This window comes from Leucoraja erinacea, chromosome 15 (assembly GCF_028641065.1).
Source record: "Leucoraja erinacea ecotype New England chromosome 15, Leri_hhj_1, whole genome shotgun sequence".
In the NCBI taxonomy this organism is placed as follows: domain Eukaryota; kingdom Metazoa; phylum Chordata; class Chondrichthyes; order Rajiformes; family Rajidae; genus Leucoraja; species Leucoraja erinaceus.
The window spans coordinates 11,439,862-11,467,660 of NC_073391.1; the positions used below are offsets into that span (position 1 = coordinate 11,439,862).

At 41.8% G+C, this 27,799-nt stretch overlaps 1 protein-coding gene across 1 annotated transcript; it reads left to right on the top strand.

Moving 5' to 3' along the window:
• The first annotated feature begins 2,278 nt into the window (after positions 1 to 2,278).
• On the top strand, positions 2,279 to 27,799 carry si:ch211-221j21.3 (uncharacterized). The gene is made up of 4 exons (XM_055646672.1): positions 2,279 to 2,602; positions 20,707 to 20,865; positions 22,345 to 22,395; positions 25,667 to 27,799. Exons 1-4 carry the CDS (start codon positions 2,531 to 2,533, stop codon positions 25,694 to 25,696), a joined length of 312 nt encoding a protein of 103 aa, XP_055502647.1. The 5' UTR covers positions 2,279 to 2,530; the 3' UTR covers positions 25,697 to 27,799.

Here is a 27,799-nt window from a genome sequence, read left to right on the forward strand (position 1 = left end):
GGGCCGAAAGATTTAAAAGGAATACAATTCTAGTTAGGAATCGGATAGTTTATGAAGCCAAATCTGTGATACTAACACAATTCTCCTCTCTCCACAAGAGCACTTTAACCTGCTTGTCAGGTCTTAGAGCCACATCTTTCAGAAACTTTCTGGGATTTGTCTATATTTTCATTTGCTAACTACTTTCAGTTCATTGCTTTTGTTTATTTTCTTCCCATTGCCCCATCGGCCAGGTGATCAATGCAACCTATCCCAAGAGCAACGCTTTCCTCACCCTCTCAGGTATATTCCCTTTGCCTTAACCTTCTCTCACCACACCTTCTCTGCAAATTGAAATTAATTTGTTTTTACTCTCACCGAGTTCGGATGAAGGATATTAGACCTGAAACCTTCATTATTTTTTCTCTCTCTCCACGGATACTGCGTTTTCAGCAATTTCCATTTTTGTTCCAGATCTCCAGGGATTTTTCATAAAATTTCATTTCCTACTGGCCAGTTGTAAGCTCTCACCTGAAGCCAGTCTCTTGTGGCATGGTGCCACAATGCTCCAGTTTGTTTAGGAAGGAATTGTGGATGCCCATTTACACCGAAGATAGACACAAAATGCTGGATTAAGTCAGCGGGACCAACATCATCTCTGGAGATAAAGGATGGGCGACGTTTCAGGCCGAGACCCTTCTTCAGGCTGAGAGTTAGGCGAAAGGGAGATATAACAAATGAATGAAAGATATTCAAAAAGTAATGATGATCAAGGAAACAATCCATTGTTGGTTGTGGGCGAGGTGACTACAAATTATACAATGAAACTCACCAGGACAGTGAAACTTGAGATAGACACAAAACGCTGGAGTAACGCAGAAGGTCAGGCAGCATCTCTACAGAAAAGGAATGGGTGAGGTTTCAGATCAAGACCCTTCTTCAAACTAGTACAATGACTAGGGTGAGGGAGGGACAGAGAGAGATGGTTACTTGAAGTCAGAGAAATCAAAATCCATACTCTCACCTAGTTTGGATGAAGGATATTAGACCTGAAACCCCGCTGGGTTGTAAGCTGCCCAAGCATAATATGAGGTGCTGTTCCCTGACTCTCGGTCTGAAGAAGGGTTACCCGAAACGTCACCCATTCCTTTTCTCCAGAGATGCTGCCTGTCCCACTGATTACGCCAGCATTTTGTGTCTATCTTCAGTGTAAACCAGCATCTCCAGGTCTTTCCTACACATGCAGGCCCAGCATATCTCTGTATCTCAGTACATGTGATAGTAAAGTAACTATACTATTGTCCTCTCATAATTGTATTCAAAATAAATCTCGATTTAGCTAGAAATCGGAGAAAATGCTGGAAATATTCAGCAGGACAGACCGTATCTGTGGTGGGAAATAGGATGATGTTTCAGGTAGACGAACCTGTCAGAACTGGGAAGGCGACAAAATAATATGCTACCTGACCCGTTGAGTTACTCCGGCATTTTGTTCCTGTCTTCGGTTGTTCTGCGATGTACCTGATCTCCTGGTTACTAAACACTTTAACTCCCCCTCCCATTCCCACACTGACATTTCTGCCCTGGGTCTCCTCCACTGTGAGTGAGGCCCAGCAGAAATTGGAGGAACAGCATCTCATATTTCGTTTGGGTAGTTTACACCCCAGCAGTATGAACATCGACTTCTCTAACTTCAAGTAACCCATGCTTTCCCTCTCTCTCCATCCCCTCCCACTTCCCAGTTCTCTGACCAGTCTGACTGTGTCCCACTACATTTTATCTCTGTTTGCTTTGATGCTACCTTCTCGCAGCTAACAATAATCTATTCTACATTGTCCTTGACCCTCATCCCCTTTGTCCTGGTTTCACACCAAGCATACACTTGCTGGTCTCTGTGTCCACCTCTTCCCTGACTCTCAGTCTGAAGAAGGGTCTCGACCACGAAACGTCACCCACTCCTTCTCTCCAGAGATGCTGCCCGTCCCGCTGAGTTACTCCAGCATTTTGTGCCTGTCTTCGGTTTAAACCAGCATCTGCAGTTCCTTCCTACACATTTTGCGACTGTCTTCGGTTGCTTGGCGAACCGCTCCCGCGCGTTCCCGCGGCACCAGCGGCTCCCGCGGCACCAGCGGCTCCCGCCCCCCGCGCGCTCCCGCGGCACCAGTGGCTCCCGCCCCCCGCGCGCTCCCGCGGCACCAGTGGTTCCCGCCCCCGTCGACAGACGTTACAGCCCCCGCGCGCAGGAGCGCGGCACCAGTGTTTGAATCGGCACACGTGACCGCGCCTCGCAGCTGCCGTTACGCACGCGCGCGTGTCCCCCTCCCCCCAGTGGGGTTTGGGGTTGAGTGGGGACAGCGGGCATTGCTGGTGGAGCTGCTGCTTGGTCAAGAGGTAGAGAGTGCCTGTCCAGCTGAGTTACTCCAACATTTTGCTGTCTATCTCCCGTGTAAACCAGCGCCTGCACTTCCTTCCTACACATTTTCGCCCCCTTGTTGCTTCATCTGTTCCGCTTTCTCCTCCACCACCAACACTACTACCCGTGTCCGTCTCCATGGATTACTTGGTCACTCTCCATAAGCGGCGTCTCGACGAGCAACCGGACAGCTGGGGGCAACCGGACAAGGTAAAGTTTTACCGCTCAGCTGCGTTTAAAATCATGTTTATAACGATTATAAACTGTTTATTAGTGACTTCGATGGATTTGAAGCGGCCGATCGAGAGTGGACCAGGGACCTGCCAACCGATATTTAGCTTTATGAATAAAGTAAACTAAACTTCATAAAGCTAAATATCGGTTGGCAGGTCCCTGGTCCACTCTCGATGATACTAGATGAACTATCTTTGGTCAAAAGCTTTCGCTTCGAAAGGGGTTTAGAGTACTTAAGTCAAACCGACGGTGAGATCCTGCACATTCGGAGAAAGTTAAATGTTTGTTTTTACATTGCTTATCGAAGAACACGGATGTTGGCTCTGAAAGCTCGTTGCCTTGTCATGAAAGTGGTATTTACAGTGTGCATTTGGGTTTATGTTGGGGCAAAACACTCCTTGCAGGACGTCAACTGGGTGGAAAAAGTTTGCCAAGGCATGAACTAAACTTTGCACCTACTACGTGGTGCAATAAACTTGTCCAAATTATTTAGTAACGGTTAAGATCGTACATTCATGGGTGGAAAGATATTTTTATTTCTCGGCCACTACAATCACCCAGTGTGAGGGAAAGCTGGAGAAACTTGACGACCTTGCATGTGAACTGTAGAGGAAACAGTGACCTTGTGGAACCAAAGTGGTGCGGGAAAAGCGAGTCGTGACAGGGAAAATTCACAGGTTTATGTGCAACTCTTGTTGTATACGAGAACATATGGAGAGGATGGATACAGATATCCAAATAAGAATACAATATTGAAAAAAGTAGAAACGCCGTTTATATTAAATGATATGATGCTGTTGGCATAAGAGTCTTGGCCTGGAACAAAATAGAGATTAGAATTTTTGGGAGCTGAATGAGTTCATAACGAGTTATTTAACTGAATGTTATTTGGCAATCCTCAGTCTATAGTTGTGTAGGAAATGAATTCAAACGCCTATTAATGCAATAGTTATCGGTTAATTGTTATTTTTCCTATATAATGGTTGTAGTTTATATTCTGGAAGTGTGGCTAAATGAAGATGGACACAAAGCTGGACAACAGACAATAGGTGTAGGAGTAGGCCATTCGGCCCTTCGAGCCTGCACTGCCATTCAATATGATCATGGCTGATCATCCAACTCGGTATCCCATCCCTGCCTTCTCTCCATACCCCCTGATCCCTTTAGCCACAAGGGCCATATCGAACTCCCTCTTAAATGTAGCCAATTAACTGGCATCAACTACCTTCTGTTGTGGAGAATTCCACAGATTCACCACTCTCTGTGTAAAAAATGAATTTCTCATCTCTGTCATAAAAGACTTCCCTCTTATCCTTAAACTGTGACCCCTGGTTCTGGACTTCCCCAACATTGGGACTAACCTTCCTGCATCTAGCCTGTCCAACCGCTTAAGAATTTTGTAAGTTTCTATAAGATAAGATTCCCCCCTCAATCTTCTAAATTCTAACGAGTATAAACCAAGTCTATCCAGTCTTTCTTCATATGAAAGTCCTGACATCCCAGGAATCAGTCTGGTTAACCTTCTCTGTACTCCCTCTATGGCAAGAATGTCTGTCCTAAGATTAGGAGACCAAAACTGTATGCAATGCTCCAGGTGTGGTCTCACCAAGACCATGTACAGCTGCAGTAGAACCTCCCTGCTCTTATACTCAAATCATTTTACTATGAATGCTAACATATTCTTCAATCAGGAGCTCATGTTTGAAAAAGGATGTGGATTGAATGGAAAAAACTATGTTCCTCTGGAGAAGCTAGGGTGTATTAGATTGGGAAGGACAAGAAATCACTTGTAGAGAAGGAACATTTTAAAAACAAAAATATTATATTCTGGAAATTTGAATATTAACAATCTGGAGAGTGTAGACAGCAGCTGGATTATATACAATCAGGCATTGTGTATTTTTAAGGCGCAGATTGACAGATTCTTGATTAGTACGGGTGTCGGGTGTTATGGAGAGAAGGTAGGAGAATGGGTTTGAGAGGAAAAGATAGATCAGCCATTATTGAATAGTGGAGTAGACTGTATGCGCCGAATGGCCTAATTCTGCTCCTATAACATGAATTTATGAACAATCAAACATTGAAAAGGTCAATCATGCGTAGCTGAATTCCATTGACAATGTGAATATCTCAGCAACCACCTGTTACTCACTGTCTTTAGACCGATAACAACACTCAAGGAAGCATTTGACCATGAAGTACACACTAGCTGTATGAAATAAATTTAACAAATCATACTCATCCCCCTCCCTATAGCCCTACAAACATTTTCCTAGCTCACTTTTGAATGATACAATTATATCTGTGGTTGGAACTATTCAATGTTACAACCACAAAGTAAGTGCAGAAGAAAAAAAGTGCAAGGGTCACAAAAAGGTAGATTGGGAACTGCATCCTTTGCTTATGTGATGTCCGTATAATAATCTTAACAGCAGGGAAGAAGCTGTTCTTGAATCTGATGGTATGTTCTTTCTAGCTTTTGTATCTTCTGCCTAAATGTAGTGGGGAGAAGAGACAATGCCCTGGGTGTGAGTGGTGCTGGATTGTGCTGTCTGCTTTCCCAAGCAGAGTGAAGGGTAGATGAGGCTGGTTTATGTGGTGGACTAGGCTATCTCCAATTTTTTGCGCTCTTCAACAGAACAGTTGTCAAACCAGGTTGTGATGCATCCAAAGAGTATGCTTGCTATGGTCCATCTGTGGGAATTGGTATGCTATACTTCCTTCGTCTTCTCAGGAAGTAAATGTTCAAATGTCAAGAGTGTTTAATTGTCATATGTACTGACAATGGAACACTGAAATTCCTACATTCAAAAACACAGTAATCTTGCAAACACAATACCTATAGAAATTAAATAACCACAATGCCACTGCAAAAAATAAATAGAAAAAAACAGTGTCCTTGGTGTGATTGAAGACAGGCCATAGAAGTTAACAATTGAAGTTAATGTTGTGTGGTATTCGAAAACCTGATGGTTGTTGGCAAGAAGTTATTCTTCAACCTGGTGGTATTGTTTTGCAGACTTCTATACTTTTGGAGTTGGTGAAATGAAAGTAAGAGTACATGGCAGTGAAATGAGTGCATCACCTGGGTGATGTGATCTTTCAGTGTAGGAAGGAACTGCAGATGCTGGTTTAAACCGAAGACAGACACAAAGCTGGAGTAACTCAGCGGGACAGGCAGCATCTCTGGAGAGAAGGAATAGGTGACATTTCGGGTCGAGTCCCTTCTTCTGGTTAGGGATAAGGGAAACGAGCGATATAGAAGGTGATGTGCAGAGATAAAGAACAATGAATGAAATATATGCAAAAATATAACGATGATAAAGGAAAGCTGTTGGGGGGGGGGGGGGGGGGGGGGGAAATGAGAAGCTAGTGCGACTTGGGTGGTGGAGGGATAGAGAGAGAGAGAAGAGGGAATGCCTGAAGTGAGAGAAATCAATATTCATACCACTGGGCTTTAAGTTGCCCAAGCAAAATACGAGATGCAGTTCCTCCAATTTGTGTTTAGCCTCACGCTTCTTTGTTGGAATGGGAAGGAAAATTAAAGTGTCCAGCAACCGAGTGATCAGATTGGTTCACGCGGGCTGAACAAAGATGCTCCGCGAAATGATCGCCCAGTCTGCGATTGGATACAGTAGATGGGGTTGGAGGAGGTGCAAGTGAACCTCTGCCTAACCTGAAAGGACTGTCGAGGTCCCTGGACAGAGTCGAGGGAGGAGGTAAAGCAACAAGTGTTGCATCTTCTACAGTGGGAAATAATTAGTTAACCAGGGAGTTGCAGAGGGAACAGTCTCTGCAGAAGGGGGAAAGGGGTGGAGATGGGAAAATGTGGCCAGTGGTGGGATCCCGTTTGAGGTGGTGGAAATTTCAGAGGATTATATGTGGCATGCGACGGCATGATGGGGTGGAAGGTAAGGACGAGGAGGACCCTGTCTCTGTTGCGACTAAGGGGAGGGGAAGCAAGGGCAGAGCTGCGGGGTTCTGAGGAGACACGAGTGTGGGCCTCGTCTATAATGGGAGAGGGGAACCCCCTTTCCCTAAAGAATGAGGACATCTCGGATGTTCTAGTATGGCACACCTCATGCTGGGCGCAGATGCAGCGTAGATGGAGAAATTGGGAGTAGGGGACAGTCTTTGCAGGAAGCAGGGTGGGAAGAAGTGTAGTCGAGATAATTGTGGGAGTCAGTGGGTTGTAGGGTACGTTGAGCAATCCCTGTTCCACGTGTACACTGGCCTTATCCCCGAACTCTATCTCCGGTACCTTGATGACTGAATTGGTGCTATCTCCTGCACCCATGCGGAACTCATGGACTTCATCAACTTCACCTCCAATTTTCATCCTGCACTCAAATTTACTTGGACCATCTGACACCTCCCTCCTCTTTCTCGATCTCAGTCTCCATCACAAGAAAATTAAGCAACAGAGACAGAGTCCCCCTTGTCCTTACCTTCCACCCCATCAGCCGTTGCATACAACGCATAAACCTCCGAAATTAGCCCCAAACATCACCCATTCCTTCTCCAGATATGCTGCCTGTCCTGCTGAATTAATCCAACTTTTTGATGTAATCTTTGATATTGGACTCTTTTTTTTTTTTTAAGGTCGCTCCTTGTACAGCTCCCTTTAGTGAGGAGATCGTATCTGAGATGGATCAGGTGGTGTCTACTATTCTCTGTAATCACCTTAAATTCCGGATGTTTCGGTTACTGAAGCAGGCCATGGTGAAATCAGTTCTCTACCGTACACCTATAGATGTTCAAGAGAGTATTTGTCAACATATCGAATCTCCCCTATCCTCTATGTGAGGTAATATGTTGATACGCTTTCTTGGCTGTGTCACCGATGTGGTTGGACCACGGCAATAGTTGGTGATATTTACGCCAAGGAACTTGAAGCTCTCGGCGTACTCTATTTCAGCACTATTGATACAGACTGGTGCATATACTCCACTTTCTATATTCAATGGCCAAATCCTTTGCTTTGCTGATGTTGAAGGAGGAGTTGTTGTCTTGAGGCGTGTTGCTAAGTTCTTTATCTCCTTCCAGTCTTTTATTGTTCCAGATCCTACCCAACTACAATGGTGCCATCTGCAAACTTGTAAAGAAAATTAGTGCAAAACTTGACTATACAGTTGTGAGTTAAGGGGCTGAGAATGAATCCTTGCAGGGCACCAGTGTTGAAAGTTATCACGGAGGATGTTTTGTCATCTGTCCTTGCTGATTGTGGTCTATGGGTCCAGATGGTGAGGATCCAGTTACAGAGAGGGATGCTGAATACTATGCCCAGTAGTTTTGAGATGTGTATGATTGGAATTATGGTCTTGATGGTTGATCAATAATCAATACATAAGAGACTGACATTATCCAGATAGAACATAGAAGAGTACAGCAGATTTCAACATGCAGGTAGACTGGGAAAATCAGTACTGGACTCCAAGAAAGGGACTTTACAAAGTGCCTTCATAATGGATTCTTAGAGCAGCTTATATTGGAGCCTACCAGGGAGAATGCAATTCTGGATTTAATGTTATGTAATGAACTGGATTTGATAAAGGAGCTTGTGGTTAATGAGCCATTAGGATGTAGTGACCATAATATGGTCAGGTTTAATCTACAATTGGAGAGGGAGAAGGAAGGGTAGATCGGAGGTGTCAGTGTTACAGTTGAAAAAAGGGGATTATGGGGCCATGAGGGAGGAGCTGGCCAAAGTTGACTGGAAAGGTACCCTAGCAGGGATGACAGTGGAACAACAATGGCAGGTATTTCTAGGAATAATACAGAAGGTGCAGGATCAGTTCATTCCGAGGAGGAAGAAAGATTCCAAGGGGAGTAAGGGGCGACCGTGGCTGATGAGGGATGTCAGGGACAGTATAAAAATAAAAAAGAAGTAAAACATAGCAAAGATGAGCGGTAATCAAGAAGATTGGGTAATGTTTAAAGAGCAACAGAAGATAACTAAAAAGACAATACAGGGAGAAAAGATGAGGTACGAAGGTAAGCTAGCCAAGAATACAAAGGAGGATAGTAAAAGCTTCTTTAGGTATGTGAAGAGGAAAAAAATTAGTTAAGACCAAAGTTGGACCCTTGAAGACCAAAAAATGTGGATTTATTATGAGGAACAAGGAAATGGCAGATGAGTTGAATCATCCATTGGATCTGTTTATGTCCTCCTTAGTGAAGACAATCTTCCTGATACAGTAGTGGCCAGAGGATCTGGGATGATGGAGGAACTGAAGGAAATCCACATTAGGCAGGAAATGGTGTTGGGTAGACTGATGGGACTGAAGGCTGATAAATCCCCAGGGCCTGATGGTCTGCATCCCAGGGTACTTAAGGAAGTGGTTCTAGAAATCGTGGTTGCATTGGTGATCATTTTCCAATGTTCTATAGACTCAGGATCAGTTCCTGTGGATTGGGGGGTAGCTAATGTTATCCCACTTTTTAAGAAAGGTGGGAGAGAGAAAACAGGGAATTATAGACCCGTTAGCCTGACATCGGTGGTAGGGAAGATGCTGGAGTCAATTTTAAAAGATGAAATAGCCGCACATTTGGATAGCAGTAACATGATCGGTCCGAGTCAGCATGGATTTATGAAGGGGAAGTCATGCTTGACTAATCTTCTGGAATTTTTTGAGGATGTAACTAGGAAAATGGACATGGGAGAGCCAGTGGATGTAGTGTACCTGGACTTTCAGAAAGCATTTGATAAGGTCCCACATAGGACATTTGTGGGCAAAATTAAGGCACATGCAGGGCTCGAAATTAACGGTTTCCCTTCGTGCCACTGACCACTCATAGTGCCGCCGGACAACCTAAACAGCGAGTCATTTTGCCCGGCTTGGCAACTTGGTTTATACCGTAGACCGAAGTGTGGCGTGATGGAGGGTCGGAGTTAATTCTGAAATGGGAATGATGGAAAAAGCGTTTATGAACAATTATTTTTAAATTGTTGCTTGCAAACTGGGTATCTTCATTGCTGTTCACAACACATAAATCTAATCTGAATGTCCGGTAATGTGGCGTCTTGACACCTTTAAATATATTACCAAAAGAACCTTTGCTGCAATTATGTCCTTTGGCCATCTCTTGTTAGTTAGTGTAATGTTTAACCTGTGAGATGGGTATAGTCAGTTTTAACAGCTATTATCATAAAATGCCTTTAGAAAATTCCTTGCATCCCGTATATTTTGTTGTGGATAAATTACGTGGGAAGCGAGAGTGTTTCTGTACCAATAGCAATAACGACCCATGCTATGGCCATGTCATGATAATTTTCGGTCCTTCACAGAAAACATGCTTGCATCAACCTGTAGTGTGCATGGTTAAGCATATATGTTATCAAGGTCCAGGATTTATTGACACGGGTTGATCATACACTGAATAATCCAACCACATTTTTGTTTGGAAGTGGAGAGAAATAATAAAAATTGCATTCATTGCAATGTGTAAAAAGAGTTGAGATACTGTATTATAATTTTGCTGCATGTCATTGTGGTATATATCATGTCTTGATTGGTGAGTGTGTTAGTTTGTGACTTTATTTGAAGCAGAAATAATATGCGAATGCTTCATTGAGCATAATTCCGACTGGTCACTACGCGCTTCGTCCGAGCACGCGTCATGCAAGCTATCTTAAATGACCACCTAAACTGTCATTTAGCAATCTAAAAAGCTGCCAAAGTTAAGCGAGAGCCCTGACATGGTATTGGGGGTAGGATGCTGACGGATAGAAAATTGGTTGGCAGACAGGAAACAAACAGTAGGGATTAACGGGTCCCTTTCAGAATGGCAGGCAATGACTAGCGGGGTACTGCAAGGCTCGGTGCTGGGATGGCAGCTATTTACAATATACATCAATGATTTGGATGAAGGGATTCAAAGTAACATTAGCAAATTTGCAGATGGCACAAAGCTGGGTGTCAGTGTGAACTGTGAGGAGGATGCTATGAGAATGCGGGGTGACTTGGACAGTTTGGGGGAGTGTGCAGATGCATGGCAGATGAAGTTTAATGTGGATAAATGTGAGGTTATCCGTGGTATAAAAAACAGGAAGGCAGAATACTATCTAAATGGTGGCAAGTTGGGAAAAGGGGAAGTACAACGGGATCTGGGGGTCCTTGTTCATCAGTCTATGAAAGTAAGTGTGCAGGTACAGAAGGCAGTGAAGAAAGCGAATGGCATGTTGGCCTTTATAACAACAGGAGTTGAGTTTAGGAGCATAGAGGTCCTTCTGCAGTTGTACAGGGCCCTAGTGAGACCACACCAGGAGTATTGTGTGCAGTTTTGGTCCCCTAATTTTAGGAAGGACATTCTTGCTATTGAGGGAGTGCAGCGTAGGTTTACAAGGTTGATTCCCACAATGGCGGGACTGTCATATGCTGAGAGAATGGAGCGGCTGGGCTTGTACACTCTGGAGTTTAGAAGGATGAGAGGATATTTTATTGAAACATATAATATTGTTAAGGGTTTGGACATGCTAGAGGCAGCAAACATGTTCCCGATGTTGGGGGAGTCCGAACCAGGGGCCACAGTTTAAGAATAAGGGGCAAACCATTTAGAACGGAGACGAGGAAACACTTGTTCACACAGAGTTGTGAGTCTGTGGAATTCTCTGCCTCGGAGGGTAGTGGAGGCCGATTCTCTGGATATTTTCAAGAGCGAGCTAGATGGGGCTCTTAAAGATGGCGGAGTCAGGGGATATGGGGAGATGACAGGAACGGGGTACTGATTGGGGATGATCAGCCATGGTCACATTGAATGGCGGTGCTGGCTCAAAGGGCCAAATGCCCTATTCCTGCACCTATTGTGTATTGTCTAACAAGAACAGTCCCTTGTCCCACAATGTCAGTGCTGGACATGATGCCAAGTTAAATAATCTCTATATTTCAGGGATAAGTGTAGTGCTGAAATATGGCATCTGCGTGAGTAGCTGAATTGCAATAGATCAAGGCTTCCTGCCAGTCTGGAATTGATGGGTGTGATTACCAGCCTTGTGAGACACTTCATAATGGTGGATTGCGGAGCCACTGGATGGTATCCATTAAGGCATGCTACCTTTTCTTTGCTACTGGGTGATAGTGGTCTTAAAACAGGTGGGAACCTCAGAACATGGTCAGGAGAGGTAAAGATTAGCATATTGAAAAGCATTGATCCTCTAACAATTCCTAAGGAATTTTACTGTGCACTTTCAATTTGAAATTAAAAAAATGTCTTCACTTAATCAATTTCTACCCTCTTTGCTGCAATTCCTTTCCTAGTCTTCAAGTCTTGATGACAAGCTTATGATGTCTTATGATCAGAGAATAAGAGGGTGGGTTTCTTAAATGTGTATATTTTAATGCTAGGAGCATTGTAAGAAAAGTGGATGAACTTGGAGCCTGGATTGACACCTGGAAGTATGATGTTGTGGCGATCAGTGAAACATGGTTGCAGGAGGACTGTGATTGGAAACTAAATATTCCAGGATTTCGTTGCTTCAGGTGTGATAGAATTGGAGGGGCAAGATGTGGAGGTGTTGCATTGCTTATCAGGGAAGATATTACAGCAGTGCTTTGGCAGTATAGATTAGAGGGCTCGTCTAGGGAGGCTATTTGGGTGGAACTGAGAAATGGGAAAGGGGTAGCAACACTTATAGGGGTGTATTATAGACCGCCAAATGGGGAGCGAGAATTGGAAGAGCAAATATGTAAGGAGATTGCAGATATTAGTAGTAAGCACAAGGTAGTGATTGTGGGAGATTTCAATTTCCCACACATAGACTGGGAAACACATTCTGTAAATGGGCTGGATGGGTTGGAGTTTGTAAAATGTGTGCAGGATAGTTTTTTGCAACAATACATAGAAGTACCTACTAGAGAAGGGGCGGTACTGGACCTCCTGTTAGGAAATGAGATGGGTCAGGTGGCAGAGGTATGCGTTGGGGAACAGTTCGGGTCCAGTGATCACAATACCATTAGTTTCAATATAATTATGGAGAGGGACATAACTGGACCTAGGGTTGAGATTTTTGATTGGAGAAAGGCTAACTTTGAGGAGATGCGAAAGGATTTAAAAGGAGTAACTTGGAACAGTTTGTTTTATGGGAAAGATGTGGAAGAGAAATGGAGTACATTTAAAAGTTGAATTTTAAGAGTACAGAATTTTTATGTCCCTGTTCGGTTGAAAGGAAATCGTAAAAATTGTAAAGAGCCATGGTTTTCAAGGGAAATTGGACACTTGGTTCGGAAAAAGAGGGAGATCTACAATAATTATATGCAGTATGGAGTAAATGAGGTGCTTGAGGAGTATAAAAAATGTAAAAAGAATCTTAAGAAAGAAATTAGAAAAGCTAAAAGAAGATATGAGGTTGCTTTGGCAAGTAAGGTAAAAGTAAATCCGAAGGGTTTCTACCGCTATATTAATAGCAAAAGGATAACGAGGGATAAAATTGGTCCATTAGAGAGTCAGAGTGGACAACTATCTGCAGAGCCAAAAGAGATGGGGGAGATATTGAACAATTTGTTTCTTTTCTTTGGTATTCACCAAGGAGAAGGATATTGAATTATGTGAGGTAAGGGAAACAAGTAGAGTAGCTATGGAAACTATGAGGATCAAAGAAGAGAAAGTACTGACACTTTTGAGAAATATAAAAGTGGATAAGTCTCCAGGTCCGGACAGGATATTCCCTAGGACATTGAGGGAAGTTAGTGTAGAAATAGCAGGGGCTATGGCAGAAATATTTCAAATGTCATTAGAAACGGGAGTAGTGCCGGAGGATTGGCGTACTGCGCATGTTGTTCCATTGTTTAAAAAGGGGCCTAAGAGTAAACCTAGCAATTATAGACCTGTTAGTTTGACGTCAGTGGTGGGCAAATTAATGGAAAGAATACTTAGAGATAATATATAAGCATCTGGATAAACAGGGTCTGATTAGGAACAGTCAACATGGATTTGTGCCTGAAAGGTCATGTTTAACTAATCTTCTTGAATTTTTTGAAGATGTTACTCGGGAAATTGATGAGGGTAAAGCAGTGGATGTTGTGTATATGGACTTCAGTAAGGCCTTTGACAAGGTTCCTCATGGAAGGTTGGTTAAGAAGGTTCAATGGTTGGGTATTAATGGTGGAGTAGCAAGATGGATTCAACAGTGGCTGAATGGGAGATGCCAGAGAGTAATGGTGGATGGTTGTTTGTCAGGTTGGAGGCCAGTGACGAGTGGGGTGCCACAGGGATCTGTGTTGGGTCCACTGTTGTTTGTCATGTACATCAATGATCTGGATGATGGTGTGGTAAATTGGATTAGTAAGTATGCAGATGATACTAAGATAGGTGGGGTTGCGGGTAATGAAGTAGAGTTTCAAAGTCTACAGAGAGATTTATGCCAGTTGGAAGAGTGGGCTGAAAGATGGCAGATGGAGTTTAATGCTGATAAGTGTGAGGTGCTACATCTTGGCAGGACAAATCAAAATAGGACGTACATGGTAAATGGTAGGGAATTGAAGAATGTAGGTGAACAGAGGGATCTGGGAATAACTGTGCACAGTTCCCTGAAAGTGGAATCTCATGTAGATAGGGTGGTAAAGAAAGCTTTTGTTGTGCTGGCCTTTATAAATCAGAGCATTGAGTATAGAAGTTGGGATGTAATGTTAAAATTGTACAAGGCATTGGTGAGGCCAATCTGGAGTATGGTGTACAATTTTGGTCGCCTAATTATAGGAAGGATGTCAACAAAATAGAGAGTACAGAGGAGATTTACTAGAATGTTGCCTGGGTTTCAGCAACTAGGTTACAGAGAAAGGTTGAACAAGTTAGGGCTTTATTCTTTGGAGCGCAAAAGGTTAAGGGGGGAACTTGATAGAGGTTTTTATAATGATGAGAGGGATAGACAGAGTTGACGTGGAAAAGCTTTTCCCACTGAAAGTTGGGAAGATTCAAACAAGGGGACATGACATGAGAATTAAGGGACTGAAGTTTAGGGGTAACATGAGGGGGAATCTTTACTCAGAGAGTGGTGGCTGTCTGGAATGAGCTTCCAGTGAAGGTGGTGGAGGCAGGTTTGTTTTTATCATTTAAAAATAAATTGGATAGTTATATGGACGGGAAGGGAATGGAGGGTTATGGTCTGAGCGCAGGTATATGGGACTAGGGGAGATTATGTGTTCGGCACAGACTAGAAGGGTCGAGATGGCCTGTTTCCGTGCTGTAATTGTTATATGGTTATATGGGTATGTCGCATCTTGTCAAATGCCTTTTGAAACTACATATATACCACATCAACCATGATTCACTCATTGACCATCTATTATTTTGTCCATCTATTATTTTGGTTCACACTGTCTTTAACAAATCTATGCTTGTGTTCTTTACTCAACCCACACTTTGCCAAATAAATACAAAATTGGTCTTTAATTATTATTTCTCAAACTTTCCCAATTATTTTTTCTTTGATCTGTAGGTTTTTAGATTTATGCATGGATCTTTATTAGAATGAGTGTTAATATTTTCAATTTTTCACTTTATAGATATTGAAAGAGTTTAACAAGAATCTACAATTCATTCCATGGCTTCCTTCAGCAACCTAGAATGCAAATGAAGAGGTACTAGTATCTTTCTAGTACCTCTTCATTTGAATGTTTTTAACTCATCCAGTATATATCTTCCTTTGAAGAGTCTGGCAGCATTTCCTGGGTTGAGGAGATTCATTTATATCCTTAATTTCCAGCTGGCCTCGCTTGTCCTTTATCCTGTTTGCAGGCCTAAAAAATATCTTTGGATTTCCTTTTTTTCCTTTCTGCCAAACTTATTTCATGCTCTCTCCTTCCTTATTCCTCCCTTTACTTTTACTTCCCCTCTGAACTTCCTGTAACCAATCTAGGAATATATCGAGACTGTAGTTAAAATATGTCAAATTTAAAGGCTTCCCAATATGAAATCACTGTTTTGCCTGCCAAGCTTTGAATCAAGTTTATTGGGATCAGATCTGTACTCATCCATTTGAAAATGGCCCTTTTCCACTTTGCTTTTTTTTCAATCTTGGCACGGTCTATTTCCTTTCTACAGATATTCCAAATCTTAAATTATAATAATTATATCCTTTATACTCCCAAGTGATATTCTGTGACTTGCTCTACTTGGCTTGACTCTTTCCATTTATTTTCATTCATCTTAAAGGGAACGATAAATCATTTATTCTTAAAATAATGACGTTCGCTTAAACCAAATCATTATAATTTACAGACAGACTGATGGGCTACTCTACTCTATACCAATCTGGCTATAGATTGTAGGTAATCTTAAAATTCATGAATTTGATTTATGATCGTGACATTAGTTTAGAGATGCATCATGGAAGCAGGCCCTTCGGCACACCAAAGCCATGCTGATCATCAATCACCCATTCGCACTAGTTCTATGTTATACCATTTTCTAACCCACTCACCACACACCAGAGGCCATTTTGAGGCCAATTAACTTACAACCCAGCACGGGCAAAACAAAACTGAGAACGGAGAGGAGTGCGGCAGAGATTGCAAACAGGCAGGGTGCCAGCTGACTGAGTTTACCTGCTGATCTTTCTTGAATTCGAGAAACAGAAATGCCAAGTTGGAATTGCTCAAGACCTCTGGAGTGCATAGCTAGTAGTTTTCCATGTCATTGCATTGAGCATTGATTCTGAATCTTCTGGCTGGCGGCGGCAACATGGGCCTCGGTGGCGGTGGGGCCTCATGGTCGATGAGCGCGGAGGAGGGGGAGGTTAAGACAATGGGGATCCGGCGTATGTGGGACCGTCGTGAGGGAAGGTGGGAGAACAAAGGGATAAGTCTGTGTTTGAAGTCAGTCTGAAGAAGGGTTTTGGCCCGAAACGTTACCTATCTCCTTCGCTCCATAGATGCTGCTGCACCCGCTGAGTTTCTCAAGCATTTTTGTGTACCTTCAATTTTCCAACATCTGCAGTTCCTTCTTGAACACATAAGTCTGTTTGTTTGTTTGTTCTGGTGAAGGCGCTGTGCACACGGCAGCCAGCCAATAGTCGTTTGTCTTTTTATTTTTGTTTTCACTTTTAATTTCAAGTTTTTTGTGTACCTTGTGTGGTGTGACTGTCGGCATACCAATTTCCCTCCGGGGATGAATAAAGTTTTATCATATCATATTTGGGCTGTGGGAGGAAACCGGAGCACCCTGGAGGAATCCCACGCGGTCACATGGAGAACATACAAACTCCGCACAGGCAGCATTCGAGGTCCTCGTCAAACCCAAGTCTTTTGCACTGAGAGACAGCAGCTCTACCAGCTATGCCATTATGTCATCTGGTTATATTCAGAGGTATATGATACTGTAATTGAGTTATATTTTGTAAAGCAGCTGCTATAATTATAATGTTGCTGAAATATATATTTGTTCCATTAGAGAAAAATAACTTTAATCAGATTTGATCCAAGTTGTTATTCCAGGTTAACTGGTCAGAATTCACTGAGAATATCTGATGATTTAAAAGGTCCATGTTACATACAGACACCATTAAGTGCCCTCTTGTGGTAGCTTACAGAACTTTTAGACCTGTTATGGTTAGATATCCTGTGTATCTTCTTCTTGCGTATGGCATGCACAGCCTAAAGTTGTAGGACAACTTGTTCTATTTGATTGTATCTGATTGTGCACGCCGGGTTGATTGCATTCGTCGAAACAGGGCGGACCTTTGCAAAGGTTGCAATCTTCCACCCAATCCTGTGTATCTTTGTTCAGATGTTGTGACTTCTAATTAAAGACCCAGAAGGCTAACTTAACCAATTATTGAATCAACGTTTATCACCCATTATGAATCTTTAAACACTTGCCCCAAAAGTATTTTGAAAATAGATAAAATGCTGAATATGAATCTCAAATGAGATCTTGTGTACCATCATACAGTGACCTTATTTTAAATAGCTGGGGAAAGCTGTTTTGTGCACTGGACTTGCGGTACTGACATTTTGCCAGAGAACTGGAGAAAGAAACCCAGCAAACTAGCTGTAGCATAATGACAGCATCATGATATAATTGGTCATAATTCTATCTTGCTCAAGTTTTAAGCTACAGCATTTCAGAATTTGGGTAAGACTACATAAGATCATGTCTGTAATACCATACCAGATGAATACCATACCATGAATACCAGAGGCTTCAGAGGGTAACCAGGACAGCGCAGAGGATCATTGGTTGCCCTCTCCCCTCCCTGATGGACATCTACACCTCCCGCTGCCTTAGCAGGGCAAAGAAGATCACCAAAGACAGCTCCCATCCTGCGTTTGGACTGTTCGACCTGCTGCCCTCTGGAAGGCGCTATAGGTGCATCAAATCCAGGACAAACAGACTCAGGAATAGCTGCTTCCCGAGAATTATATCTACCATAAATTCAAATCCACACATGCACTGACTACACCGCCCAACACGGACTTCCATCTGTATATATGTATATATGTATGTAGCGCCGTAGAATTTGTGCACCTATTCCCCCCCCCCCCCATCTCCCTTCTGTTTTGTTTTTCTGTTTCTTGTTTTTTGTGTAAAATTGTATGTATGCACTGAGTACGAGCAGCTTTCAGTTTCACTGTACATGTATAGTGACAATAAATGGCATATCTTATATCTCCTATCTTACCTTACAAGAAGGTCCAGCCACAAGAGCTCAATAGGAACTCCAAGGTCAGATGCACTGATTGGCCTTATCTGCACACGGGTTATGATTGGTGAGAATGTAGGTAAAAGGGGCTTCTGGAATAAACGTGACAAAAGGTGTCTGGCTCAGCTAAGTGCCGTTTGTTCTTTGCTTTCTGTCGTGGGATTCCGTAGACCCTACAAGTGCAATCAAGCCATGAACAAGTACAACCAAGGCCACATTTAGAGTATTGTGTGCCGTTTTGGTCACTGCATTATTTGAAGGATCTGGAGGCTTTATAGAAGGTGTAGAGAAGTTTTATCAGAATTTTGCCTGGATAGAAGTGTATTAGCTGCAAGGAGAGTTTGGACAAACTTGGATTGTTTTCTTGGAGTATTGGAGAATGAGGGGAGACCTGATAGAAATATAAAAAGGATAAAGTGTTTGGCTAGTTGAGATCTTTCCCAGGGTAGAAATGTACAATACTAGCGGGCATTGTTATAAAGGTGAGAAGAGCGAAGTTTTGAAGGATATACTAAACCAACTGGGACCCATTGGGACCCTGTCACATGGTTGGCCAGATCGCCAACGCAATATTACACCACTCACCCCCACTGGAGGCAAGGAGAGATTTAGAGAGATATAGATCGTGGGACCCGTTGGAGCCCGTCCCCCAACGTGGGGTGGGGGGGGGGGCATCTGCGCTCATCCCGGAGACAGGCGCTCCCCGGAGACAATCACTCCCCACCTCACCGCTGGGGTCTCAATGTCTTCACTGCCACAGTCTCGATGCCTCCTTGCTGGCCACGTAAAATCCCACCCGGGGCGTCGCGGGTAGAACCCCGGGTCGGAAAAAGCGGAACGTTAATTTAAATGCCCCCCCGACGTCACTCGAAGCTCATGGAATATTCTGTGTGTGAAATGGACACCGAGTCACCCGAGCCATCGTGGCCACCCACCTCATTGTGACGTCATCAGTCGAAGCTTAAAAGGCAGTTATCTTTTTTTTTAAACTGTAATCACTAATGTCGAAATATTGCGTCAAATCTTAAGTGAAGCTGATCACTTCTTAGAGGAGAAAAATATGTCAGAATATGTAAAACCTTTATCATTACCGCAACAAATAAATATGTCCAGAAATAAAGCATAAAACATTCAGTAAAGGTGGTCTCTGCCTAGAGGGGAAAAATGTGAATCAGAATATGTAAAAATCTTGAGCGTTGGCATTTTTAAAGCTTTAATTGTGAATAACATTAAATATAGGATGAAACCATTCAGTGATCACTGCGAGCCGAGCCATTGTGACGTCATCAGTGAAAGCTGGTCGTTTTAAATTCAAAAGTCTTTTGATGTTTTTAAACTTCTTACTTTTTGATCAGTAATAATTCGAGAAATAAAGCATAAACTATTCAGTGACGGTAGTCTCGGCCTCGAGGGGAAAAATGTAAATCAGTATATGTAAAAATGTACACAAAAAAGCTGGAGAAACTCAGCGGGTGCAGCAGCATCTATGGAGCGAAGGAAATAGGCAACGTTTCGGGCCGAACCCCTTCTTCAGATGTAAAAATGTAATCGTTACCGCGTAGTGTTTTTGCGAAGATGTAAAGACAACCACACGTACACGCGTCCAAGGTCAGACTTTTAATAAGAATATATGATCGGATATAGATTGCGAATGAAGGTTTTTTTAACAGCATGGTGGGCATCGGGATTGCACTGCCAGGGGTGATTTTGGCAGCAGATACAATAATAATATTTAAGAGGTATTTGGACCTGTACATGAATAGACAGGGAATGGAGGGATAGAAACCATGTGCAAGCAGATGGATTTGTTTTGATTAGCATGATGGCTAGCACTGGCATTGTGGACTAGGGCCTTTCCCAGTGCTGTATTATTCTAAGTTCTATTCTATTATTAATTACCTGCTTAGTTTTGATTCTGAAAGTACCACTCTGTTCTTGACGTCAACAGACAAGAACTGGATTTCCTAAGTGATGGGAAAGCCTTGATATGGTCAGTATTTAACTAGATATCCTTGTAAAACTGAAGTTAATTGGATGGTTGAGTACGTGGTTTGCACCAAAACATTTGGCTGGCTGCTAGAAAGTACCACTGGCTGGGATTTGCACAAAGAAAGTTAGCTTTCTTTGTGCAAATATTTCACATAATTGTCAGAATGCCATATTTCCAAATTTACAAAAGCTTGTGGGCACTGAGTTGGTGAACTCGGCACTATCATTGCAAAGGACTTTTCATAGAGTCGGATTGGATTAAAGCAATTTGAATCTCCTCATTTACATGCTCTATAAACATGTCTCCAGGCTGAAGGTGTTACTTTTGATTTAAACTTGTGATTTGTGTTTGCCTTATCAATGTGCTTAGAAAACGGTAGTTCTAGAAAAACTCAGCTTTGCATTCGTTGTAATAAGGAATAATAACCTGTATAATATCTTATTTTAATTTCAGAAGCGGCCATGCCAAAGACTGGATGGCTGTTTTGAGAATGAGAATGACATCTACACCCAACTAAATGGGAGCTCCCTAGAACTGCAGAAGCATGGTCAACCTGCTGGAACAAATTGCAGTATTTTTGCACAGCCTAGTATAGACCAGTTATCTTTTATGGTAATACATTTTTTTCCCCCCTTTGTAGTTGATGGTTGTACAAAGATTGTTATTGTAAGATACTTTTTTTAAATGGATACATCGATTTAATACTACCAATTGTATCTACTAACTTTGAGTTTTTAAATAGCACCATGGATAAATACTGATACCAATAATCAATGACCATTTCGGATCATTATAACAATCATTCACATGTGAATATTCACAATTTTGTGAATTCAAGAGTTGCCAGTATGGTTTAAGTAAAGATGGATGAACACACAAATTACGTTTTGTACAAATTGGTTTTGTTGTAGAAGTAATACATTTTAATTATCCAAAATGAGTTTGCAAAGGAAGAGTGTTTTGAGTTTATGTATAATATTTGAATGAGGTTGCAGTTCTTTTCATTAGCATGTGAGCAAATTGAGATGCAGCTTGCGTTTTTTATATGGTGTGTATATAACTGTTTCAAATTAGCATTCTCAGCATTACTCCCTTATTAAAATGTGAAAAGTTGGAATTAACCATAATATTTTCATAGCAGATCATTAATTACCTGCTTGTAGTTAAAACATTATAGTCATTGGCATAAAATATTTAGGATGGTGTTTTCAGGAATGAGAATTAAGTCTGTCTTACCCAACTAACCTGGAGAGACATAGATTATCAGAGTAATAATAATAATAATGCATTTTATTTGTGGGTGCCTTTCAGAACACTCAAGGGCACCTTACAGTTAAAACAAGTAAATTACAAATATATAAATAAAATGAAACAAAAACAACATATCCATGAATTTGATAGAAAGTGGAGTTACGTGGGATAGTCCAGTCTGAATAGGTGAGTTTTGAGGGAGGTTTTAAAGGTGGGGAGAGACTCTATGGTACGGATGGATAGTGGGAGAGTTCCAGAGGCGAGGGGCTGAAGGCTCTGAACCCCATCGTGGACAGGCGGGCAGATGAAGTGGAGAGCAAGGAGGAAGAAGAGGATCGGAGAGTTTGGGATGGAGTGTAAGGCTGGAGGAGCGAGATTGTGGAGAGCTTTGAAAGTGAGGAGGAGAATCTTAATAAATGCGGTATTGGACAGGGAACCAGTGCAGTTGTTTGAGGATGGGAGTGATGTGTTCGGTGGATGGGGTTCTGGTGATAATGCGGGCAGCTGAGTTCTGGACCAATTGGAGTTTATGAATGGACGTGTGGTAAACCAGAGAGGAGAGAGTTACAATAATCAATACGGGAGGTGACGAGGGCGTGGATGAGAGCAGCAGTGCTGTTAGGTGTGAGTGATGGACAAAGACGGTGGATAGTGCGTAGGTGAAAGTAAGCAGACCCGAGTGAGATTATTGATGTGTTTTTCAAAAGAAAGTGTGCTATCAAGTATGACACCCAGACTTTTGACCTGAGGGGAAGGAGGGACTATGGAATTGTCAGTGATGAGTGACAAAATTGGGACAAGAATACGGTAAATTTTTACAGCAACATTTTCTTTCCCTAGATACAACGAGACACATTAAAGCCATGCCCACGATGTTTGGCAGGTGAATCTGTAAGTATTTTAATTTCATAAGGATTATTGAACGCAAATTTGTTGCCCTTACAAATGGTGAATGTGACACACGCAGGTTGAACTGATAATCAGATTGCTAGACAAAATACTTTATGAAAACGTACAGGTGAATTTAATAAAATATCATTGAAGCGCTCAGTTTTGAGAGGTATGTAAGACTTTAGGGATATTTGGTCCAGGTTAACCTACAGTGCTGTGAACTAACTAACTGCATCTACAGTTGATCATCCATCCAAGCCTTTAACAAGGTCTTGGCACTATTTAGTCTTACAATGGCTATACTTCGAGCTTGAATTTGTAAAATTTGTTACAAATTCGGGCTGTATACTATTCAGGCTTTTCTATGAAGCCGCGGGCGGCGCCGGTTGTAAAACAAATTATTTTCCGGAGGCTCTTTTTCTGTAAGGGAGGAGCTACGAAATACCCTGACTGTGAGGAAATCCAGCGAGCGAGCGATGTATGGCCACAATGGCATTGACTGCACCCAGCGCTGCGACGCCGCGACTCCTGACATTTGTGTCATGGAGGCCTTATTAGATTGCCGGGGTCGGAGCTCCAGCACTGCCCCACCATCATGGCTTACTAGGCATTGACCGCTCCCCGCCTGCATCCCATGGAGCATAAAAGCCCTCCAAACTAACTGACTAACATTTTGGTTTGCTGTCTCCAAATGTACAAGTTTGCCAAACGCGAAAAATGAATGGCGGTTTTCACTTTTTTTGAACTAAAAGGGGTGCACCTGTAATGTGATCTTCAGCCTTGTTACTATTTGTTACAATAAGTCTAGAATAGCTTTTTTCACATTTTTGGCTATTTTTCAGGTCATGGATTAATATTCTATTATTCCTTGGTGCTGAAATGACAAGTGAAAAAAAAATGAATGGCTCACATTTTTGAACTGGGTGCTGTAATGTGATCTTCAGCCTTGTTACTATTACTAAGTCTAGAATAGTTTCACATTGTTTCAGGAAGTCTTTATTGAAGATATGTGCAGCTAAGATGGCCGATTGGGAAAGGGGGAGATGCAGCGAGACCTGGGTGTCATGGTACACCAGTCATTGAAGGTAGGCATGCAGGTGCAGCAGGCAGTAAAGAAAGCAAATGGTATGTTGGCTTTCATAGCAAAAGGTTTTGAGTATAGGAGCAGGGAGGTTCTACTGCAGTTGTACAGGGTCTTGGTGAGACCACACTTGGAGTATTGCGTACAGTTTTGGTCTCCAAATCTGAGGAAGGACGTTATTGCCATAGAGGGAGTGCAGAGAAGGTTCACCAGACTGATTCCTGGGATGTCAGGACTGTCTTATGAAGAAAGACTGGATAGACTTGTTTTATACTCTCTAGAATTTAGGAGATTGAGAGGGGATCTTATAGAAACTTACAAAATTCTTAAGGGGTTGGACAGGCTAGATGCAGGAAGATTGTTCCTGATGTTGGGGAAGTCCAGGACAAGGGGTCACAACTTAAGGATAAGGGGAAAATCCTTTAAAACCGAGATGAGGAGAACTTTTTTCACACAGAGAGTGGTGAATCTCTGGAACTCTCTGCCACAGAAGGTAGTTGAGGCCAGGTCATTGGCTATATTTAAGAGGGAGTTAGATGTGGCCCTTGTGGCCAAGGGGATCAGAGGGTATGGAGAGAAGGCAGGTACGGGATACTGAGTTGGATGATCAGCCATGATCATATTGAATGGCGGTGCAGGCTCGAAGGGCCGAATGGCCTACTCCTGCACCTAATTTCTATGTTTCTATGTATCTAAGAGTTTCACAGATAGAACAGTACAGCACAGGAACTACTGCCCACGATGTTTGTGCTGGACATGATGCCAAGTTAAACTAATCTCATCTACCTGTACATGATCCATATTCCTCTTTTCCCTGCACTTCCATGTGCCTATCTAAAAGCCTCTTAAATACAATTATATATGCATTTACCACCCCCACTGGCAATGTGTTCCAGGCCCCCACTAGTCTACTAGTGAAAAAAAACTTGCCCCGCACATCTCCATTCAACATTTCCCCTCGCACCTTATAGCTGTGCCCTCTAGTGTTGGACATTTCCATGCTGGGGGGGAAAGGTTCTGATTTTCTAACCTATCTATGCCTCTCATAATGTTATATAGTTCGACCAAGTCTCCCCTCAACTTCTGATGTTCCAAATACTCCAAATGTGGTCTAACCAAAATCCTATAGAGCAGCTACATCACTACTTCCTGAATCTTATATTCAATGCCCCAAGCAATGAATGCAAGCATACCATATGCATTCTTTACCACTATCAACTTGTACTGTCATCTTCAGGGAGCTGTAAACTTGGACTCCAAGATCCCTCTGCACATCAATGTTGTTAAGGATCTTGCCATTAACTATATACCCTCCTCTTACATTCAACCTCCCGAAGTGCAACCCCTCACACATGCTCAAGTTATACTTTATGTGTAATTTATCCGCCCATTTCTGAAGCTGATCTATATTCCACTGCATCTTCTGATAGCATTCATCACTGTCCAATTTTGGTGTTATCAGAAAATTTGCTCATCAACTCATCTATATCTTTGTTTCGCTCATTTGTGTATATCATCAACAGTAGAGGTCCCATCACAGATCCCTGCGGAACTCCACATGTCACAGACGTCGAGCCAGAATTTCATCCTTCCACCACAACTCTGTTTTCTTTGAATATGCCTGTTCTGAATCCATAAAAATTTAGTATGTGGCTTTGAATCTGTGATTTTTGTTTATGGTGCTGCTGGTGTTCCTGAGTTTGTGAGGAAAATTACCATAATTATCTAACATATTTTGCGGGAGGTGTATTTCTGGGCAACAGGTTTGTATGCTGTATGTCTTAGTTTGAATGGGCTGCTAATGTTTTTTCTCGTGACCCTAATTCATAATTGCCAACAAGACAAAGGAAAATAATGAGTGAGGCAGCAAAATCATTTTCAAATATAGTCGAACCTCAAGAAGATAAAGTTCAAATATGTAAAGAAAGCAGAGGAAAAAACGCGTAAGATTGGTCATGCTCATATTGTTTGCTATTCCTAGAAAACATGACTGTCATTACTTCATGGCTGGCATTTATTTTGGCCTTTGAGAAACTGCCACATTTTCTTTGGGCAATTTTTATCCTTTCTCAACTTCTAGTATATAAGGTAGATTTTCCATGTGTAGTGTAATTTAAACAATAAGCATACTTTATCTGTTAATGTTCGAAATCTGTTCTAAAATAAATTTAGAATGTGTTTCTTTTTCAGGGTCATATTAATCATATGATAACTGGCTAAAGAAAATAAATGAGAGGAGTTTTTCAAACTATTCTTCAGTCAAACAGAAGATCATCCATACTGCCATTAGAAGGATCCTACACAAGATGTCATTCAACAAGAGATGACAAAGTTACTTAAGTGATATTTTGTTACTAATTTCAAGCCTCGTCAAGATTCACCCAGTGGAAAATTGCTGATGTTATTGTTCAAACTCTTGATTAATTAATATTGTACTCAATATTACTAGCATGGACACAATAGACCAATTTGCCTCTCCCTGCTCCATGATCCCACGAACATGGAAAATAATTTATTTTCCAATTAGAGGAAGTAGTGGCTAGCAGGGAATTTTTCACCAATCGATGCCTAAAATAACTTTGTATTCTAATTAAATAATGAACATTTTGAGCATTTTCTATCACTATATGGAATTGACGACACTGTTAATGTATATGTTTTTTTAATTGATTTAGGATGTTTGTAGCAGATTGTTGCTTGAAGTTCTGAAAGAATAAGAAATGTTTTGAGCACTTTATTCCAAGACAGTAAATTGGTTGGATTTTTGTCCATATTTTTCAAATTGTATATGATGGTTAATGATTTGCGGTAGTTCATTTGCAAATTATGTATTTACTTTTTTTTCTCCATTTATTTTAATTCCTCTTGTTATGCTGGCTAATGGTTTATCTAATTGAGTATTAGTAACTCTGCAAGTGCCATTCTTTATGAACTAAGCAGGTAAGCTTCAGGTAGTAGATCACACGTTATAGTAAACCTGAACATATCCACAGTTGGGCACGTTGCAGGATATTACTCAACCACAAATGTGCTTTCCTGTCAATTGATGGTTGACATGTTAACATCATGAGAATTATTAATGTGAACCTTTGCAAAAGAATCATTATTGTCCTCAAAGTCTGCAATTGCATTGACTTGACCCCTTTTTTTAAAAAACATTGAAGATCCAACAACATCATCAACAGGTCTTTGTTCCTGATCAATCAACTGCAGCGGCTTGTTACATCAAAAGATCGGCGATGCGATTTTGCAATCTTCACTGTCGGATATCAACCTGATATACTCACCAGTGACTCATTTGCCATGCTTCATCCCCAACACGGTCTAGCTATTGTTGGTCTTGTCATGGCCAACATTATATGTGCTTCAGCTATGTACCGAGGGGATGACCTCTGAGAGAACACTTTATTATGTGGGGCATCTCTCTAGGGAAAATTGTAGAGTAAACCCCTTTGTTCTCTTCCATGCCTGTCGTTGTTGGACCAGAGAGGATGAATAAACCAATTTCATGACTCTAGAGTTGCTGTGGCACACTACTGGACTTTTGGCCAATTTGTTGAGTTCACATTTATAAACGGGGTGGTGTGATGCCAGCTGGGAGGAGGAAAGTGTTCATCCTTTCCCAGAGAAGGAATTAACATGAATTGAATTTTTATTTTTAAACAAAATAATTTATTCGTTGGTACAACGGTAGAGTTGCTGTCTTTCAGCACCAGAGACCAGGGTTCGATTCTGACAACGGGGGCTGTGTGTACAGAGTTTGTATGTTCTCCCTGTGACCACATGGGTTTTTTCCCCACACTCCAAAAACATACAGGTTTGTAAGTTTTTGTAAAATTGTAAATTGTCCTGGGAGTGTAGGATAGTGCTAGTGTACGGGGATTGCTGGTTGGCATGGACTTGGTGGGCTGTAGGGTCTGTTTCCGTGCTATATATCTAATCTATTTAACTGAAGGGTGGTGCTTAAAAAATCGCCTACTACATTTGACTTTTTTTAAACAAAGTCAGTAGGAAATTGTACCTCAGTATTCTTAAAAACATTGAACAATTTCCTTCACTTCTGTTCAAATGAATTCAATTTGAAAACATTAATTGTTCATTTCTAAACCTCAATCCAAACACATTTTCAAGAATTGAGGGTACGATATATCCAAGTACCTAAAAAAAAATTGCAATGAGAAGATTTTATTTTTACTGGGAATTAAGCCACTGTAATTCGATACTTTTTTTTTTAATCCACATTTAATGGATATTCAATTGATTTTGAGACTCTTTCGAGGTGTAATTGAAATGTAAGCTGAAATAAAATGGTATTATACAAGA